This window comes from Anastrepha ludens, chromosome 3, assembly GCF_028408465.1.
Source record: "Anastrepha ludens isolate Willacy chromosome 3, idAnaLude1.1, whole genome shotgun sequence".
NCBI classification, from domain to species: Eukaryota; Metazoa; Arthropoda; class Insecta; order Diptera; family Tephritidae; genus Anastrepha; species Anastrepha ludens.
Window position 1 is genome coordinate 19585333 of NC_071499.1, and position 22991 is coordinate 19608323.

Consider the following 22991-nt stretch of genomic DNA (forward strand, 5'->3'; position numbering starts at 1 on the left):
GATACAGGGCTGCCAGATGGGTCCGTCGAATATGGGCGACCTCTTTATCATAATATTGTGCACCACTTAAAAAAACGCATGCTATTAACAAAAAATCCTTTTCTCTTTTCGTACATCTATTAAAAAATTTACTGTCCACCGATGACCAACAAAAACTTTTAAATTTTGTTTTATATAAAGGGTTTTGCAATAGCAGGTGTTATCTATCTAAAGATGATTAACGATTCACGATTTTTTACGGCCGGAATTGGATGGTATTGATCTGGACAACGTTTATTTTCAACAAGACGGCGCTACGTGCCACACAAGCAACGAAACCGTTGATATTTTACGGGAAAAGTTTCCGGACTGTGTTATCTCTCGAAGAGGTGATTACGATTGGTCACCGAGATCTTGTGGTTTAACACCTTGTGAGTTTTTTCTTTGGAGCCACGAGAAATAGAAGGTCTACGCCAACAGTCCAGGGTCGATTCAATACCTCAATGATGGAACTCGTGAGGCTTTCGAGGACATAGGGCGGCCACTTTGCAATTCGGTTATGGAAAATTTCATAAAAAGGATATTGTCCGTGGCCGTGATGGTCATTTGCCTGATGTTATTATCCACTATTAACGGCATACCTTCCTCTTTATGGTATAATGAAATAAACATCCGATCATTTATATTAAATAATAGCATTTTTCTTTGAATATCAAAAAAAAAAAAAACACATCTTATTAAAGAACCCTATATATTGATTTTGCAATGCAAAAGGAATTTCTGGCCGCTTTATTAGTAGACAAATAAATTCCGAAGAATACGTTGATTTTTCACATCCCAAGTCTAACGCCTTAACAAGCGCGCTCACTAGGCAACTGCGCGCTTATCTACTCTTCCAGGCCAAGCATACTCAATAATTATTAAATTATTACGATATGACTCTTTTATGGGGTCTCCAACCAAAACTATCCAATTGGTCCTATACAGCCATTGTAAGGCCAATACTAACATATGCGGCACTAGTTTGATGACCTGCAACAGAAAAGAAATACAAGAAAACTAAGCTGAACAAGATACAAAGAACAGCGTGTATCTTAACTACAGGACCGCTTAGCACCAGTCCTACTGAAGCGCTCAATGTACTAACTCACCTGCTACCATTAGATTTACACATTAAAACAATCGCTACTTGCAGCGCGGTGAGACTCAGATACATAGGTAGCTGGACAACAAGGTCAGAGTGAAATTCCGAGAGGTTGCTGCAAAGGTATTGCGCTTGCTAGCCACGAAAGATTATGAAAATCGAATGTAAAACAACCAAACTGTCAAATTCCGAGTGAGCCGAAAAACCTCCTAGTGCAAGGTTGCTTTGGCTATAGGTGATATCACCATAACTTTTTAGACAAATTCCTATAACTCACTTCTCTTTACTCCGATCAGCGTGAAATTTCGGGAGGTTGCTGCAAAGGTATTGCGCTTGCTGGCCACGAAAAATTATGAAAATCAAATGTAAAACAACCAAACTGTCAAATTCCGAGTGAGCCGAAATTCAGAGTAAGATCTTCCTACAGGGACCCTCGCTGCTCAAAAACAGATCAGACTACACAGTCCCCGACCTTAACTTCAAGAAAGGCTTTACGGTACGTTTTCCACCGAGAGCCGAATGGAGCAATGGGAAGGTAATTGGAAGATACGATATCGAAATCTATACCGATGGTTCTAAGATGCACTGTGGTGTGGGAGCTGGCTTCCATTCGGAGCCACTCAACCTATCTTAGTCAATTCGTCTTCCTGACTATGCCAGCGTGTTCCAGGCAGAACTTTTAGCGATCAGAGAAGCATACAAATCACTAAAGCTCTATAAGGAAGTTGGTGCAAGAGTAGCTATCTTCTCAGACAGTCAAGCAGCTATGAAGGCCTTAGACTCCAACTACATTTTATCCAAACTGGTCTTACAGTGTAGAGAGGAGCTGGAATTTCTTAGCCATTGGCTTGAAATCACTCTGATATGGCTTCCTGGTCATAGGAACATATGGGCTACTAAGATAGCGGATGAGCTAGCAAAAAAAGGTTCGACAATAGACTTAGCAGACGCGGTGGCAGTCTCCACCCCATTGAACACAATAAAAGCATCCATTGCTTCACACTATCTTGCTTTAGCCGAAAGAAGATGGAAGCAACTGACTACATGTATTACAACAAAAAACGCATGGCCGTCATACAAAATCCAAAGGACGAATCACCTGTTAGGATGTTCTCGACCAAACATCTCACGCATCACTGCAACCCTTACAGATCATTGGAAAATAGGGGATCATGCAGACAGACTCAACCTCCGCATCAATCCCGTCCGCAGAAGCTGTCAAGCGGAAGTGGCGAAGGAAAGTCCTTTCCACTATTAATGTGAATGTCCGGGGCTAGCCAGGGCACGACTCCGCTCCTTCGGTAATTCACTAAATGGATCTGACTTGGAAGCAAAAACCAACAAAAGAAAAAAAAAGACGTCATCACACGAGACAGTGCACAGTGGCAGATTTGAAGAAAATAGCGGCATAAACTCAAAAAAAAAATTTTAGCATTGCTATTAAATTAATATTATTTTCACTAAATAAGTGTTTTATCTATTTGAAAATAAAAAAATTTTAATTATTCATGCAGCCCCGGCCTTCTGGCAGCCCTGCAAAAGCAGCTGTTTGTGGCACGTGGCTTTTGTGTTGATTTTGCTCAAAAGCTTGTTTAACTTTTAATGCTCCATAATTCGCTTAATAAAATAGCTAGAGGTATTGCTAAATATGGAAAACATAGTTCAAGGTATGTTGATCATTAGGTTAATGTCAAAGAATTTGTACTTGTGTGTTTTGTCTTTCGTTTCGTTTGTTATTGTTGGTATTGTTTGTAGAAGAAACCTAACCTCAACGTTCTGTGATTTGTGGACTAAATGTTACCTGCTTCTCGTTGCTACTTGCAAGTAAGAATGCAATTATTTTCCGTTAAATGTTCTTAAGATGACGCCAATAATTTTGCTTGCGCTTTTTTGCGCTTTTTTAAAATATTTGCTGATATTGCAGACAAGGTAGAGTTCAGTCACAAGGAGTTGCTTCAAATTTGAATTGATAATGGGCGCACAAGTAAAGCGCTTTCTGAGTGGGTGTTTGAAAAGATTAATGAAAATCTTAAGGCAGCTAATAAACTTGAAATAAACAAAAAAATTTCGAACTTTGTCGCTTATATATGCAAGTACATGCCAAAATGCCAAAGAAAAATATATTAGAAAAATTCAAAGAGAAACACCAACAGTTCCTTGATTCAAAAATGACAATACATATTGAAAGAGCTGCTGTGAAAGAGTGTTCCGTTGGTCGTCCACGGCTGACTTACGATGAAGGCAGTAGTCGTTTAAAACGAAAGATAGCTTCAGATATCGCGACTAGTCAAGGGCACAATACAGCAATGCTTTTTCATGCAGCTACCATATGCGCCAAAAAATCAAAATGTAATGAATGTACTGACTGTATTGATTGTTCTTTAAAAGAAAATATTATCAATGTCAAGAGGAAAAGCGATTGCAATCAAAAACCAGTTCAGATGACTGCAGATGAAGCATTAGCATTTTACTTGAAAATTCTTTCTCCAAAAAGCAGTATAACGCCATTCGAGCCATAAACCAGAAGCATGGTTGCGACATATTCCCATGCTACGACAACGTTTTTAAAGCTAAATCTGAATGTAGACCCGTCGGAATACAAGCAACAGAAACTTCAGCACAAGTTTCGTTACAAAATATGCTGAACCATACTGCAAAAAGAATAATTATTTTTCAAAAAGAAGTTTTTGCTCAATTTGAAAGCATAACCGATGTGAAGTTAATCGTCACCTATGGCTTTGATGGATCGACTGGACACAGTTTATACAAGCAACAATTTGAAGAAAAGGTGCAGGACACGCTTGACCAATCTCTATTTGTCACATCAATAATCCCTATAAAGTTATTAGATTCTTTGGGGGGAGTTCTATGGATGAATTCTAAAACTCAATCAGTGCGATTTTGTAGACCACTGAAAATCGAATTCATTAAGGAGAGCAAAGAACATATTTTAGCAGAAAACAATAGATTGAAGGACGAAATTGAAAACTTGAAACCGTACTTATTCAATAATTGGTCTGGGAGAACTGTCTCTGTTTCGTTTGATCTAAATATGACACTTATCGATGGAAAAGTTTTAAATGCTTTAACAGGAACGAACTCGACCCAATCATGTCCAATATGTGGTGCTACTCCTAAAACCATTTTGATGACCACGGATACAAATGCTGAAGTATTTAAGCCAAAGTCTTTTGCTCTGCAATATGGTGTAAGCCCATTACACGCATGGATAAGGTTTCTTGAATTTGCTCTGCATATTTCGTGTCGGATAGGAATAAATAAGTGGCAAATCAGAGATCCAAATGATAGGGCTTTTATGGCATCTCGAAAAAAAAATATTCAAGAAAAGCTATGGAAACAAATGGGACTACACGTAGATAGACCAAAACAAAACGGAAGCGGCAATACAAATGATGGGAATACTGCTAGAAGGGCTTTTTCAAATGTTCACTTATTCTCATCTATTTTGAACTTTGATGAGGATATTCTTGAATGCTTTGGGACACTTTTGATTGCAATCTCCTGTGAATATGAAATATGTCCACAAAAGTTCCAGAATTTCTGTACGAAAGCTTCAGACTTATACATGGCAAAATATCCTTGGTATCCAATGTCGCCGACGGTTCACAAAATATTGGTTCATGGATCCCAAATTATTGCTGCTTCTTCAGTTCCAGTTGGATGATTAGGAGAAAATGCTTCGGAGAGCCGAAACAGGTTTTACAAACGGGATAGACTGTCGCATTCTCGAAAAAACAGTCGCATTAATAATTTAGTAGATGTGTTTCACCGAGCAATTGATTCATCAGATCCCCTACTTTCAAGTAAATATTTTTTGGATAAATACAACAACCACAATTATAAAAAATTGCCGTCAAAAGTACTCGAACTTCTCGCTAAACCCAATGTGAAAACTGACGACGAAAATCTCGCCTTAGTAGATATCGAATATGAATCAGATTCAGATTCGGATTATACTTAGATGCATATTCATATGAGCTCGAAGCAGAAGAATATTAAATAAAAGCGATATTTTAAGTAAAAAATTAAATTTTTTTTATATGAGTTATATGGGCGGTATGAGTGGGCGTAGCCTGATACGTTTGAAACTTTTTCCAATTTTTGTATATACAAATACAATCACGTGTACCAAATTTCAAGTCCTTACGGACAGTATTTTAATTTATGCCGCTATTTTCTTCAAATCTGCCACTGTGCAGTGGTAGTAAAACGGTTGTTACGAACAGTCTGGCAGCACAGTCAGGATAGATCCCACTGTGGCTCAAAAGCAACACTGAAATACGTGTCGATCGGTGATTGGTCGATGAAAAAAGAAGAAAACGGGAGAAACATAGGAAATCGAAAGCCGTGTAGCAAAAAGGCAGTACGCGAACAGACAGCAGGGCAGACAGAGCAACCAAATTTTTTAATTGATTTTGTACAGCTTATTTAAATAAAGTTATTGAATTGCAAACATTTTTTGCCAACAACGGTGCTGCACACTAATTAGGAGTATTTCAGTGGAAATATTCAACCAATTCAACAACAACAACAACATGACTCCTTTAGCTAGCAGGTCCAACGTTTTACCGAAAGTCCTATGACACGCACAAAAATATAAAAATGCTTCGGCAAGGATATTTTCAGTCAAACGTGATTTCGCCCTAAAAGCTTAAAGTCTTTTGCTATGATTAAGAAAACTGAAAATACGCAGAATTTCAAATTCTACAACTTGGACAATAGGACCTCGATAACATAAATGCCTGTAATGGAAGCAGGCCATTTCGCCTTTACAGCGCACCCTCGATGACGTGAACGCTCTAAAGCGTGAACCCCAAAACGTGAACAGACATTTTTGTGCATAGACTACTCTAAAACGTGAACAAACCCAAAAAGCTCTATAACATGAACAATAAATGTTACAATTCTTTGAACGTAGTTTCCACTGATCTCAAGTAATTCTGATATTGGGGAATCCCCTAATTATAAAATAGGCTTTTTATTCGTAAGTGCATGTAAGGAGTAAAATATTTCAGTCGCGGTTTTGGTTTTGCAAAGAGTGTTTCGTCTTATGTTTTCTGGTCAAAATGAATTCTAAAAAACCCGTGTGCTTGACATTAAAACAAAAGGCTAGAATGCTCGGCTTTTTAAAAAAAGGCTCATCTGTGACGAATTTAGCAAAGAAATATAATGTTGCTAAATCAACAATTTGTAACATTAAAGCGAAAAAGCAAGTGATTTTAAAATGCGTAAGCAACACGTATTGCGGACCTGGAAATAGAAAAACACTGCGTTCTTCAGAGTTGCCCAAAATAGAGAGAGCTCTTTATCGTTGGTTTATCCGAATGCGAGATAAAAACCTGCCAGTAAGTGCTCCAATGTTGAAAGAAAAGAAAAGGCAAAACATGCAAAATTTAAAGAAAATGAATCAAACTTCTTCGCTAGTGATGGATGGCGCCAAGGATTCAAGAAGAGGTACGGTATTCGTCTTCTTAAAATATGAGGCGAAAAATTGTAGTCGCAACCTCAGCTAGTGGATGCGTTTAAAGAAAAACTTAAAGCTAGAATGGCCGAATTGGAGGTGTGCAACGATCAGTTATAAAATGCTGATGAGTCGGGGTTATTCTGGAGACTTTTGCCAGAGAAAACGTACGCGTCAAGTTTGAAGAAGAGAAGGGTAAAGTCCGAGAAGCAGCGAATCACGTTTTTATGCTTTTCGAACGCCTCTGGATCCCACAAGCTTAAGCTTTTGGTAATTGGAAAGGCGAAGAACCCATGCTGCTTTAAAAACTTTCAGTGTCCCACCGCCTATAAGAGCTCGAAATCCGCCTGGATGACGTCGGCTATTTTCAAGCAATGGTTTCATGAGTCATTTGTTCCACAGGTGAATATTCCTTTCAAATTTTGTCCGATTTTTAAGGTTAACTGGCTGTTTTTTAAGGTTACATAGTTTTTAAAGGAGAAATCCTTATCAATTAAAGCTCTCCTTCTAATTGACAGCGCTCCTTCTCACCCAAATGAAGCTAAACTGACAACGGAGAATGGGCAAATTTCGGCAATGTTTATGCCACCAAACGTTACTCCCCTCATTCAATCGATGGATCAGAATGCAATAAAAATCACTAAGTTGCATTACAGAAACAGTCTTCTAGCTTCAATAGCAGCGACAACTTCGCACCTTGATGAGCAACACCGTCGATCTCCTTAGTAGTTTAAATCCTGAAGTTCGTTCGTGTTCGCAGATATGCTCAAAGATATGTATGTATGTGGGTTATTGAAAAAAACTTTTTTATTAAAAATTTCAGACTGAATTCGCGTTACCAGCCATTCATGAATGGAACGAAGATATCGAGGAGGGCAATGGAGATGACGATCTTTAAAAAGAGGACGAATCCGATGATGACAGCGTGTCAGTGCAGCTGGAGAAAATTAAGCCGACTGAAGCAGTTGAAATTTTCAACAAGGCGTTAATATGGGCGGGTCATGAAGACGTCGATCAAAATGATATCAGTGTGCTAAGACGGTTAAGGGAGAAAGCTGTGCTTCAAGTTTTAGAAAAACAGAAGATACAAAACAAGATGACAGATTTTTTTAAATAAATCCATCGTATGACTTAATTTTCAATTAATATGTAACGAAAAGAAGAATAAAATGTGAAAAAATATATTTACTTGGTATTTTTGGGCATTCCAAAACGTGAATACTTTTGTTAACGTAAACTGCCTTGGTTTGAATTAGTTCACGTTCACGAAAAAATGAATTTTAGGTGTGAAAACACTTTCACTGATACAGATTCATTCAACTTCGAAATGTATGGCCTGTGTGTGAATATCCACAAGTGAGAAAAAAGTACACGCTTTTATATGAAAATTCTGTGCATAAAAGAAAACAGGCATCCATATGTACGCAATTCTCTCGGGACGTAGGTATGTATGTATATAAATACAAGTAGCTATATTTCATTGCATCATAGTATGTGTGTGTATGCGTCTTGGTAACATTTCTCACACCAACATCCACACCAAAAGCTATACAAAATAATTTCGTTTCTCTTTTTTTATTTGAAAGGCAACATTTATGAAGCAATTTTCAAATCTCCTTTCAAATCAGAAGACAATTACAAGTAATTTCCTTTACAACCAACAGCGAATAGAACAAAAAGAACGAACAGATGATATTCAAATAAGGAAACATACACCCATACATTATTGTTTTATTGCTTTTTTAAGAGTGTTAGTACATGTGTGTGTGTGCGTGTGCATCTATACATGTACGCGAGCCCACAAAAGTTGGGGCTTTTATACAACATCCATTCAAGAATTTGCATACGCATACAAATGTATATATAAATTCATATCGTGAGGTAATACCTCTTTTGCAGTTCGGAGGGGAAAGCGGCAGATTGTGGAGAGGTGTTTTGTATGTAGGTGGAGCTGTGAGGCTATGCCGGTATAGCAGTACTCATGAGAGCGTCATTCAGAAAAACAAAAAACATGTGTTCTTACTGGTGCTCTACCTTCTTGTTCCATTTGTTCGATGTGCTGAATACGCGTGTGTATGAGTAGCGTCTAAAGTATGTGCATACATTCATATAGATATCTGTATACTCGTGAAACCAGTTTCTACGTACGCTGCGCGTATTATTTGTGATGCTACTGAATTGCATTACGGTTGACAGGCAATTAAATATTCACTCATATACGGCAACATAAAACAGAGGCCGTGTTAATAAGCAGCAGAAAAATGCGTGAGGTTGCTAATATCACAATCGGGGAACATGAAATCGTTTCAAAAGCAGCCGCCCTCAAATATCTGGGCATTATGATTGATGCTAGACTAACCTTTAAGCTATATATTGAGAATGCAGTAGAGAAAGCCGAAAAAGTAGCAGCGTCACTAACTCGGCTGATCGTGAATTCGGGAGGGCGCACAGACAACAACGCAGGCTGTTGTACGCAAGCGTGTCAAGAAGTGTTCTTCTGTACGGTGCATCTATTTGGTCTGATGCGCTGGATAAGGCCTCATACGCACGTGACATGAGATCCTTGTACTGTATTTACGATGTAAGAGTACCTTCTGCTCAAATATGAACGAGACGTTATCAATAAAACGGTCCGCGGATGACATATGGCAAAAATAATTTTTTTTGTTTTTTGGTAGGACTGTTATAAGCTTACATGGCAAACAGCGTGATATGTCACATAGTTTGTTTTCTGTGCTACTGTAAACAAGTCAAGCTCGAATGTGTTCTTCGAATTCACTTTTATGACTTCAATTGTCTCAAAATGTTTTCCACGGAGCGGCAACTTGAGCTTGATAACGTCTCGTTCATATTTGAGCAGAAGGTATGTAGCGCGTTTCGAATTACATCAGAAGAGGCAGCGCTTGTTTGCCTGGGGGTTTGCCCAATATGCGATAGCTTAAGGGGGCCCGGTGGTCTAGAAATTTAAAAAAAAAATTAACAATATACTGTGAAATTTGGTGATGTCAAAAACAAAAAAAAAAAAATCGACCGAATCGTATTATTAAAACCAAATTTTATTAAAAAAATTAAAAACAAAAATTAAAAAAAAAGTTTTTTTAAATGGAAAGTTTTCCACCTCTAAAAAAATACAGATCGAATTTTGTGAAGATCGTTCATAAGGTTGTTGTTGTTGTTGTAGTAGCTGCATAAACATTATCAATGTAGGAACGGGAATGCTGCTGGGGTGACCAGCCTTGAGCGAATATAAATTCGGGTTGTTCGGGTAACGTAGAACCGACTTCAGTGGAAATGCCTACAAAACGTCCTGCCGCATAAAATTAATAAAAAAAAAAAACTCGTCCTCTTTGGTGGAGCAGTGAGCTCTTAAAACTAAGGGAAAAGTCTAGATCAACGTTTGACCTCAGCTACTCGACAGGAAATTGGGAATTGTACAGAGAAAGTCGGAGACAGTACAAGAAGGCAATCAGGGCCGTCAAGAGAGAGACCGCCGTGTTCCTTTCAAAGATCATTCAATGGTTTCTTGGGCCAATGGTTTCTTGGACCTAAGACAGAAGAATCGCTGGAACTAGTGGGAGGGGAAATATCAAGCGGATCCACTATAATCTGCAGCATCTTGTAAAAGAAATAATTACCAAAGAGAAAGTTGTATGGGCAATTTAATCTTTTTCACCTTTTAAATCTACGAGGCTAGATCGGATTATTCCAAAGATGTTATAGGAAACCTTGGACTGTATCCTACCATGGCAAGTTCATCTTCATTCCAAAAATAGGTAGGAGGCGACATGAATCAGCGAAGGACTATAGGCCAATCAGTCTTTCGTCTTTCCTGTTAAAAACCCTTGAAAGACTTTTGAATATACACCTCAGAAGCTCTTTGGAGGGCTCTGGTATATCAACTGCCCAACATGCGTACCTTAAAGGCAAATCTACGGAGACAGCGCTTCACTCGGTAATCCGAACAATAGAGGGCTCTCTAGAGACCAAACATTATACCATGGCGGCATTCTTGGATATAGAAGGCGCCTTTAACAATGTTAGTACAGATGTCATCCAACGGGCGTTGATAGACTTAGAGGTGGACAACTGCATTAGTAGTTGCGTCATCTTTATGCTAGAAGCCAGGTTCCTCAAAGCATAAGATAATACGATACTATTTAGCCACCTCAGTAAAAGATTGACGGCGACAATGTGAGACACTCCTTGATGTTATTTGGAATGCATCCAGAACCCGTAGGGCAGCTTGGCTGTCTGATAGAATGCAGATATCTTTTGATGATATTCTGTTTATCTCTAACCGTCTGAAGGCTTCATGAATAGCGTTTATTTCCTCTTGAAAAACACTACAGTGGTCCGGTAGTTTAAAGCATTCACTGATCACAACCTCTTCGCAATGTAACCCTGATCCTACACCGGTAGTCATTTTAGATCCGTCCGTGTAGATCTTAATAGGTGTGTTGTAAAAGTTAATTCAGTAAAATGTTAAGCTCAATGTTAATTAAGTCAACTGCAAATTTAATAACCAAGCCAATGTTGTGCAGTCGTAAAAACTTTTCATTTCGTAAAAACAATAATTTAAGCATTCATGATAAATTGTAAACAAGCAAACTGGGCAATGCATTTCACTACGAGCACAAACGCACGTACATACATATGGAAATTTCTATGTGTGCTATGTAAATTTGATTTCTCGCCCAAGTGCGCCCTCTCCGGCTAAACATACACAGGCAACCTAACCTAACCTATGCCCATAAATATATTTCCAAGCAGATATGTGAACATCACCTTTTTGTATGCGAGGGTCATTTGAAAGGTACGTGCAATGCTAAATAGATGCCACTACTGGCGCGTATCGAGGTTATGTTTAGTTAGTAGCTTCTGTTGGAAGAATACACAATAAATTTCAGCCAGATCGGTGTATGCCTTTGTGTTTGGCGTTCGATTGAATCGAGGAAGTCGAGTGATTTTCAAAAAGTTCTTTTCCATCACGACAACGCACCGGCTCACGCCTCAGCAGTTGTGGTCGCAAAATTAATGGAAATATATAATAGTTCCAAACAGGCTCGGCTGCTATCCAGACTTGGCTTCTTCGGACTATTACTATTTGTTGCCCAATTTGAAGAAATGGCTGACGGGGAAAAAGATTTTATTCAAACGAGGAAGTGATTGCCGAAACAAATGGCTATTTTTCAGACTTGGACAAATCTTATTATTCGTAAGGGATCAACAAACTCGAACAGCGTTGGACGAAGTGCTTATTCTAATTCTAAAAGGAGACTATGTCGAAAACTAAAAAAGAGTTTACCCCAAACAATTAGGTTAGGTGAAGCTGACCTGTCTGGCTGAAACCCATCACAGAGACATATTTGTCCTTAGTGCTACCAGATGGAGCTAGACCTTTACGTTTATCTGTAGTAGACACCTTGTAGTAAGAGTGCATCTTTTGCGAATCTAACCCCAAGACATATTCCAACTTCTCATATTGTGCAGCTCCTAAGTATTTTATTCGTGTTCTAGCTAAGGCAGGGCAAGTACATAAAAGGATTTCTAATGTTTCTCTTTCTTCCAGCTCATTGCAAAATCTGCGCACTGGAGAGTGCGAATGCTATTTTCGCAGCCTTTCTTAAAAGCGCAGCAAAGACTTCTGTTTGAAAGATACTGCAGAGATTATAACGGAACGGCTGCCTGATGCTCAGCTCTGCGCAATAAATCTCTGCACCTACTCCGTCTAACATTTTCGAGCTATCAATAAATATATTAAGCGTATTGCAGTTAAGTTGCATTCCTTTGCGCCACTCTTCTTCTTCTATCATTGTTCAAATTTTCCTCTCTCAATTTCATTTCGGAATTTCAATATATCTGTATTGATCCTATAACTCATGCCTATTGAGCTATGCACGAATAATTTACAGATGAATTCCCCTGTTATGTTAAGTCTTACATCAGATTTAGCTGCTAGACAGTCCGCTGCAATGCCAATCGGTGTCAGGTTGCGCTGCAAGCGCTGCCCCAAACAATTACAGAAGTAGTTTTTATTTTTGCATGGACTTTTCAAACGACCCTCGTATGCAACTTATTAAATTCATGTTGCACTTTGAATTGAGTCCACCATACGTACAGATGCACTTACATATATAATATTTACTATTTCGAATCGAAAGTTTAAACACCTCGAATGCAATGAAAACTGAACAGACTAATGAACACAGACGCATAACAGAATGTTGTGTATTTTTAATTATGTTGACGGAGATAAAAATTGTGCACACGTCCATACATTGCTGGTGAAAGGCACTCACGAACGCGCAAATGGAAATGCACAAATAGGAATTAAATGCGAACACATTAGTGATAATTAAATTAATGCGAATACAAATTAGACGAAAGAAGTTGAGAAAATAATTGCAAAGAATTTCAAAAATGATAAAATAAAATAAAAATGTACAATAATAAAAATAAAAACAAAAAAAAAATTAAAATAATAACAAAATAAAAATAAAAATGTTAATGGAAGTAAGAACACAACAGGCTTTGCAATTTTAGTAAATGTATAGATTAGTTGAAAGGCTTAGAAAGCGAGACCTATTAAACAGTAGAGGAATACCTCTAAAACAGACAAAATATACGCCATTTTAATATCTAATCCTTCATTTGAGTACACAAACAATTTTATTTCAATCTGTCAATTTATTCTTTGTGTACCAGCCATTTGAACTTGACGTGTCAATGTATTTTTTTGGTAAAATTCTTTGTTTCGAGAGGCTTATCAGCAACAGAAACTCAGAAAAAATTTATTCTTTCTGTACCAGCCATTTGAACTTGACGTGTCAATGTATTTTTTTGGTAAAATTCTTTGTTTCGAGAGGCTTATCAGCAACAGAAACTCAGAAAAAATTTATTCTTTCTGTACCAGCCATTTGAACTTGACGTGTCAATGTATTTTTTTGGTAAAATTCTTTGTTTCGAGAGGCTTATCAGCAACAGAAACTCAGAAAAAATTTATTCTTTCTGTACCAGCCATTTGAACTTGACGTGTCAATGTATTTTTTTGGTAAAATTCTTTGTTTCGAGAGGCTTATCAGCAACAGAAACTCAGAAAAAATGATGTCAGTGTTAAAGGATTCTGCTTCTTCATTTCCTACTGTAAATCGATACGCTTTAGAGCTTGAGCGCGGCCGTACAGGTGTTGCTCAGAGAACGTTAATAGTACCTACAGAGAAATCTTACGAGCTACGAATAGAGTTGATTGTCAAAAATGTCAATGAATACAGTGAATTGTCAAAATAGCGAAGACTCTTACTCCTCACCCAGCTCGACAGAGAAATTTTTAACAGAGCTGATTGCAGTGATTTATCTCCAAATACGAGTATATTGACTCTGCACAGTTTTTGGCTTCTGTAGGAAATCGAAAAATTGATTCATGGCCGATGGCATTTTGCAAGGCATTTTTGGACATTTACAGGTGTTGAACAGAGAACGTTAATGGGACAGAGAAGTCTCGCGAGCTACGAATAGAGTGTATTGTTAAAAGTAAAGTCAAACAGCGAAGACTCTTACTCCTCACACAGCTCGACAGCGGGGAAATTCTTAACAGAGCAGAGCAACAGAGAAATTCTTAACAGAGCTGATTGCAGTGAATTCTCTCCAAGTACGAGTACATATATTGACTCTGCATAGTTTTTGGCTTTTGTAGGAAATCTAAAAATTGATTAATGACTGACGGCATTTTACAAAGCATTTCAATATGTGAGTATTTATATGTTTCTTTGGAATTTAACACGTTCCCACCGGCATGTACCACTAGTGGTGCATTGAGGCCTGCCCCATTGGACGGCTTGTACCATTGGTGGAACATACGCAATTGTCTCATCGAACGGTTTTCTGAGAAAGCTGGTAACGGTTTTCTGAGCAAAAAGGAGAGAAATAGTTTACATCTAACGCAGACATAGTCGGCAGCTCTCTCTATGCGAAATGCAATTACGGTTACAACAGCGCCGTCCGATGAAACAATCTTGGAATTACAGAGCCGCCAAATGCCGAGAACAACAAATTCGGTCGCCGGCGGCAACGTGTTCAAACATAATTTTCCCATTAAATATTAAAATTTAAATATTAAAATTCATATATCGAATGATAATACGCAACTTCATAGTTAAGACCTGAAAAGTTGTAAAGGATAATTTTTTAGCTATTATCTCTTTAAACAGTTGGTTTAAACAGCTGACGCACGTTTCGTGTTTTGTTTCACTGTTAAACATCTTCAGTTTGGTCTATAATTTAACCATGAATCGTCTTAGAAACGAACAACGCTTGCAAATCATTGAATTTTATTATAAAAATGCGTGTTCAGTTAAGAAAGTTTAAGATCCACTTTTTTATCGAAAACTTGTGTTCAGCGACGAAGCTCATTTTTGGATCAACGGGTACGTAAATAAGCAGAATTGTCGATTTTGGAGTGAAGATCACAGATCAGCCAGAAGAATTGCAAGAGCTACCAATGTATCCAGAAAAGGCCACAGTTTGGTGCGGTTTATGGGCTGGAGGTATCATTGGACCGTACTTCTTAAAAGATGCTGCGAATCGTAACGTAACTGTGAATGGTGAGCGCTACCGTGAAATGATATCCAACTTTTTTTTGCCCAAAATGCAAGAGCTTGACTTGCATGACATGTGGTTTCAGCAAGACGGTGCCACATGCCACACAGCACGCGTAACAATGGACTTGTTGAGAGGCGAGTTCGGTGAACATTTTATTTCACGTTCGGGACCTGTCAGTCTGTCAATTGACCACCCAGATCGTGCCATATAACGCCTTTAGATTATTTTTTGTGGGGCTATGTTAAAGCTCATGTCTATTCAGACAAGCCTGCTTCAATTAACGCATTGGAAGACAACATTAAAGCATTTATATGTGAGATACCGGCCGAAGCATTGGAAAGAGTGTGACAAAATTGGACTAAGCGGATGGACCATTTGAAGCGCAGTCGCGGTCACCATTTGCATGACATAATCTTCAAACATTAAATTATATGGATTGTACTATCGATTAAAATAAAAATTTCATGCATTTTTCTGAATTTTACGTGTGTTTTTTTGAACAATTTTCCTATAGCTCTTAAAAAATCACCCTTTAGTTTCACAAATGGAGGGACCTACAGTTTTAAGCCGACTTCGAATAACAAATGGTTTTTTAAGGGGAGCTTTTTCATGGTAGAAATACACTCGGAGGATTGTCATTGCCTCCAGAAGGGCGACCACAATTAGAAAAAACTGTTTCAATTATTCGAATGGTAGTCACACACCAACCCATTCGGCTACGGCGGCCGCATTCCCAATTCTTCTTACTTCATCAAAATATAATAAAATGTTTTGCTTGACATTTCACTTTTCTGAATCCCATAAACGGATGTCCTACAGGTTTATTTTTTCAGTAGTGTATGCGTGTGTATATTTGGTGCAAGCGTATGTGTACCACATACGTAGAAGTACATATCTGTCTCTTAAATCAATTAAGTCTTCCCTTTAAACAAAGTTCATTAAATAATTAATTTGAAAAGTTGAGAAAATGTGAATTAAATCTTACTTACGACAAGTCAGTCGAAATAAGTCGACATGAATAAATAAATTGAATTTGTCAGTACAATGCATAAAAATGATACATAGAAGGATGTACCTCGAACATACATAATTAATGCGGATAAAGCCGTTAACCGCTGCCAGCAAATATATTTGCACGCACATAAAAAATTTAATTTCCTACAACTCACAACCCGAACAACGCAAACAACAAACCCAACTCGACAAGCCCCAATGTGGGTTACATTTTCAAACTTTTGCTCTCATTGTTGTGCCATGTGTGTGTGTATAGCTGCCAAAGTGTTTGTGTGCGTCATTGCAGTTGGTGTTTTTGGCTTTGGAGTGTGTAGAATGTTTAACAATAAGTAGTGATTATGTTATGGAAAGCAAAATATGACGTGTTGTTTGTCATGCCAGCAAAGTTACACAAACACCAGAGCTTTCAAATCGAAAATAAGCGAATGGAAAGGGGAAAGTATGCAAAGTTTTTTAAGGATAAGCGCGATTTACGTCGTATAAGTGCGTGTTTGTTTTTATCAGGCGCACGTTTTTGATGATGAAGTGACGAGATTACTTCGGTTGATCAATTACAATAGTGGCGAATGCTTTAGAATGGGCACATAGGCTGTGCGAGAGACTAGTCCAATGTTCATATAAATAGATTTTCGAGTGCGTGTGTGCGTGTGCGTGCATGCATATGTCAATGTAATAACACTGATGAGCAAATTTATGTGTTGAGCGGTTTTACTTAAGCTGCTCTCACTACTGCAACCAACGCAACCATCACAATCAACTAAGCCTTAGTCACATAATCAATGAGCGAATTAGTTGCAGGCAGGAAGGCAGGAAGGCAGAAAGACAGAAGGCAGGAAGGCAGGAAGACAAGAAGACAGAAGAAGTCAGGAAGGTAGGCAGACAGACAGCCTGTCAGCCCACTAGACAGCGAGTCAGCAGTCTCGGCAGCTACCCAAATCATAATAAAGCAATTTAATGAGGTTGTTTCCAGATTGTCAGGCAGCCTAATTCTTGTATGCAGATTCATTTATGCTCAAGCATTCACGCACGTGCATTTAACATAAAAACACATAAATTGACGGATTTATATGATTATAAGTACAAGTAGACGTCGTGCGTCTGTCTGTATGTATTTATTGCATAAGTGACTTGTTTGCTTTGGGAGAGAGTATTTGAGAGTTTAAGCCTAATAAAAGGTATTGAATATGGAAATACGGGGCGTATAAGTACTGCCACAAATGGTAGCTTATAGTATATGCGCAGTGTGTTAAGATGAAGTTAATAATTTTTTTGTTTTTGTTTTTGCTTTCAAAATGTAATATAAATGTAAGTAAATTTAAGCTACCCGGAGTAAAATTCAAAAGATAAAAATTCAAAAGATACTGGTTTTCCACATGTGTAAATAAGCATCAGCTGCCCGACTTTACTTTTCTCTTTGTGGGATAGGAGCTCCTCCTTCTATTTGTGGTGTGCGTTCATGTGTTTCTACAAATGGAACGAAATATTAAGCCGATTCCGAAAGGCAGGTGGGTTTTTATGAGGAGCTTTTTCATGGTACTGAGGGGTTTTACGCGAAACGGTAGATGGTTTTTTATGAGAATTTTTTTCGTTGTACTCAGAGATTTGACATCGAATGGCAGATGGTTTTTATGATGAGCTTTTTCATGATACTCAGAGGTTTGATTCGAAGCGGCAGATTGTTTTTTATGAGGAGATTTTTCATGATGCAGAGAAGTTTGACTTCGAACGGCAAATGGTTTTATGAGGAGCTTTTTCATGGTGGCGATCACTATTAGAAAACACTTTTTTTATCATTTAATATGTCATACCCAGGGTTTCACAAGCTTTGAGTATTTACTTTTTATTTTTTAATTGAACCATAACATAACATAACATAACATAACATAACATAACATAACATAACATAACATAACATAACATAACATAACATAACATACCATGACATAACATAACATAACATAACATAACATAACATAACATAACATAACATAACATAACATAACATAACATAACATAACATAACATAACATAACATAACATAACATAACATAACATAACATAACATAACATAACATAACATAACATAACATAACATAACATAACATAACATAACATAACATAACATAACATAACATAACATAACATAACATAACATAACATAACATAACATAACATAACATAACATAACATAACATAACATAACATAACATAACATAACATAACATAACATAACATAACATAACATAACATAACATAACATAACATAACATAACATAACATAACATAACATAACATAACATAACATAACATAACATAACATAACATAACATAACATAACATAACATAACATAACATAACATAACATAACATAACATAACATAACATAACATAACATAACATAACATAACATAACATAACATAACATAACATAACATAACATAACATAACATAACATAACATAACATAACATAACATAACATAACATAACATAACATAACATAACATAACATAACATAACATAACATAACATAACATAACATACCATGACATAACATAACATACCATGACATAACATAACATAACGTAACATAACATAACATAACATAACATAACATAACATAACATAACATAACATAACATAACATAACATAACGTAACATAACATAACATAACATAACATAACATAACATAACATAACATAACATAACATAACATAACATAACATAACATAACATAACATAACATAACATAACATAACATAACATAACATAACATAACATAACATAACATAACATAACATAACATAACATAACATAACATATAACACATAACCATAAATACGACAAAATACAACATAACATATCACAGCAAAATTGAAATTGTTTTTTTTTTAATTAAATATAGTTTATTTATAGCAAAAACATATCAATCCAAGTTTCAAACTGTGTACAAGATTTATAAAAGTTTGTATGTTTAATTATGTTTCGCATTTTCTCCGTATAAAAAAAATTTCGTGCATTCTTTATACGAAGAAAATGCGCAACACCTTCAAAAACATATTTCTCCAAAAAAATGTTGACTTACGCACCAAAAAAGTATTTGTGGGAACCTTAATTCCACTAGTTGTGAAAGAAAAGTGCAACTGACGGTCATCGAAATATTATTGGACTACACCGATAAGGCCTCAATTGATGATGACATTCAACAAGACTCGTTTCAAAAGTCCACCATTTAGTGAGAGACGCAAATAATTTATTATTCAACTAAAAAAGTTTGAACTTTTCTACTTGACCTAATATAGATTCTAAGAGTTCTATAGCCAACTACTGGTTATTGATGAAACTTAATACTATGAATGCTTCCAAAATTTCAAATGCAAGAAGTTTAAAAATTGTATCTTCCATATTTTCCTTGGCTTGTAAGGGTTCTGAAAAAACTGACTTCTTTGTATGACATGCACTCTTCAGCAAAAAATGATAAGTTTTTATGTTGGTAATAGTAGATACAGGGTCTTCCATCTATATGCGGCACATGAGAGCTTTGAATAAGTTTGACAGCTATTGCTCAACTCGCGATAGAAGAAGCGTTTGAGAAACGTCTGTAAGGAATACAACCGCAAAACACTTGGAAAATCCAGATTAGCCGCAAACAATTAACAACATTTTTGGAGTCTCACAGTGGAGGAATAAAAAGAAATTTTCAGTTCTTGGGCACTGAGAAACTTCAGCATCTTCTTCTTCATGCTAATGCCACTGCTTGGTGACGTGACGAAGGCCGTACCGCAGCAGCTGCCCCTTATCGATCCATGACATGGCGCGGCAGAGGGTATGCGCTTTATAGCGGCCAGTTGCCTATCGATGGTAGCAGCACGAAATCCTTAAAGGTGTACCACACTTTTGTGGAAATCTAGGTGGATTACGCAATAAAAGAAGCAATGCAAGATATAGGAAAAGGGAGGAAGAAATGATGCATGAGCGAGCTTAAAGGCAATGCTCAAAAAGGTACTGTTAAGAGACCGAAGTATGGGGAATTCTATGCTCATTGACTGTTCAATTAATAGGGATTCTGTAAAATTCCAAACCATCCTTTTTTCTAAATCTGTACTTAAACATGGAATAGGCGCTCAAAAGCTTTTATGAAATGCGTTTGTTGTGCGTGAAACTTCGTATGCATATACACACATACACATAGCTAACATAGCATACACATAACCACCATTGCGATTTTTTGCGTCAACTATAATATTTGCGTTGGGCATTTTTGTGTGTTTATTCAATAATAACAATAACAACTTGAGAAAATAAAAATAAAAATAAAGATATATATAAGCAAATAACACGCCTAGATAAAGGCACAAACAACGTGAATGCTTTGTATGTACTAAGTAATGGTAATGGTTATGGTTATGGTTAGTCGAGCATAGCAGGGAAGCAGTTTGATTTTATATGAATTTATAAGCTTAAGCTTAGCTAAAGCATACGATAAGTGTATAAATATGAGTAAGTGTGAGTGCACAATTGAGCTGCGTTGAAATTCCATAATCCAATTTTTGCAGTACAGGAACAACAAAAAGAAAACAACCAAAAAATAGCAAGGAATAGGAAAAATAAGTTTTGTGTTACTATGTTTTTTTTTTCTTGCTTCAGCGTTTCAGCTTCGCTTGTTGCTAAAGTTTTGCGCGCCAACAAGAAACATTGAATAAAAAGATTAAAGCACCAAAACCAAAACAAAAAAAAAAAATCAATGGATTAAGTTGTATTTTTCATACAAAATTGGCTGAGTTTTCGTTTGCAGCTGCCATCAGTCAAAGCAGCACACAGAAAAAAAAAACACCAAAAAAAAGAAGAAAGAAAACAAACGAAAGAGTGCAATAAAATTAATGTAGCTACAAAATAGCAATTTGTGTGTGTGTATTTGAGCAAAAATAGGTCAGTACATCAGTCAGTCGCTCCTTCACTCACACAGGTTACCCCCAGCTAAGGGGTATGGAAACGTGCGAGCTACTCTCCCTACTCTCCCTAAATCGCTTACTTGTTTGGCTGTCTAATGGCGCATTCAAATACTCACAGAAATTTAACTGTAAATATGAGTTAACACCTACGGTTAAAGTTGTTGTTACGTATATTGTGTAGCTGATGGGTTTAGCATGCTTTTTTTGTTGTTGTGGTTTTATGTGCATGTTTTTTGTTGCGAATGTTGGCTCGTGCAGGCGTTACTAAGTACTAAGGAAGTTGATTGCGAATTCACTCACTCGTTGCTACTTTAAAATTTCGACAGGTTAAGGGGAATACGAGTTTATGTCTACTGTCTACTGCATTTGGAGCGCTACAGGACACTAGTGAGGGGAGGTGGCGGGTACATTCATATCATCATAAAAAACTTACCACCTGTATAAATCTTGTGCGCTCGCTGCCAAACTCAGGTTACCCAGCAGTGGTGGACGTTCCTTCAGATGATGATGATTCAGCAAATCCGTGGATGATGCCAGTCTGTAAATAAATAAAATAAGATAAAATAAAACGAACCCAAAAAAATAAACCCATTTAATTCACACATTTCTTAATTTCCGAAATGTACGCACCTCAATTGCGGTGGCTTAATGCCATGTTGATCCAGTGCCTTCTCCAGCTGTCGCACACGCAAACGAGACATATCCAACTCATGTTTCACCTTCCACAGATGCGTATCACAAATGGGATCATTACAGCGATGTTTTTTCAGTATTTCCGTCGCCTCGAAAACCGCACCACGAAATGTCAACGCCTTACCCATCGAAAGTGAGAGCAGCGCACAACAATGGCAGCCATCCTTTTTGGCCAAACGCTTACGCACATACTTGAAGTAGACGTGTTCGAGTAGAAGTAGCAGCGCCGCAAATAAAATGCCGGCCATGAGTAGCAGGAAAGCCGATAAGAATTGCTCTAGCGCAAGTGGATCTGAGGATTTGTGCTCTTGTTTGCCGGGTCGACATGTACCCGTCATCCAGTAGCGACGTAATCGCTCCAGATCGCCATTGGCGCGAAATTCGAGCAGACGCTTATTGAACATTTGGACGTATTTTGAATTGCGACTGAAAGCGAGTCCATAACCTGCCGAGAGAGAGAGAGAGAGAAAAAGAGGAAGAGAGAGGGTGAAAGAAAGAAAGAGAGAGAAAAAGTGAGAAAGAGAGAAATACATATAAGAGATTTGCACGTGAATCACTACTAATAGTTAAGTAAATTATGTCATGAGAGTTGTTGGACTAGAAATCTACATTTCGTAACTATGAATTAATGAACCCTCTGAGAAAGATAATTTGATTCTTATTGATTTTGAATTAAAACTTATTTAACCTTAAACATGATAATGAAAAATCACACAACATAAAATAACATAACATAACATAACATAACATAACATAACATAACATAACATAACATAACATAACATAACATAACATAACATAACATAACATAACATAACATAACATAACATAACATAACATAACATAACATAACATAACATAACATAACATAACATAACATAAACATAAACATAATATGTATGATTTCGACCTTACTAACTAAATGGTGGTTAAATTTCAAGGGCCGATGTTGAATGTGAACCCACCTAAACGTCAAGGACACCGTTGGACTCCTTCCTTTGGGGTTATTTGTAAGAAAATGTGTACGTCGAAGGCAGCAACAATTCAAGAGGGAAAGGATGAGATAATTCGACACATCAACGGCATTGAACCTCAATTATGCCTCAGCGTCATCAAAAATTTGCACCATC

General features: G+C 37.1%; 1 protein-coding gene across 1 annotated transcript in view; it reads right to left on the bottom strand.

Annotated features, from left to right (window-relative positions):
- Positions 1 to 22991, bottom strand: part of LOC128857101 (glutamate receptor ionotropic, NMDA 2B) — a 42126-nt gene that overhangs the window by 13595 nt on the left and 5540 nt on the right. The window contains exons 7-8 of the mRNA XM_054092677.1: positions 21799 to 22306; positions 21602 to 21706 (exon numbers count right to left, since the gene is read on the bottom strand). Coding sequence (XP_053948652.1) covers positions 21602 to 21706; positions 21799 to 22306 — 613 coding nt within the window. The remainder of the gene's footprint in view (positions 1 to 21601; positions 21707 to 21798; positions 22307 to 22991) is intronic.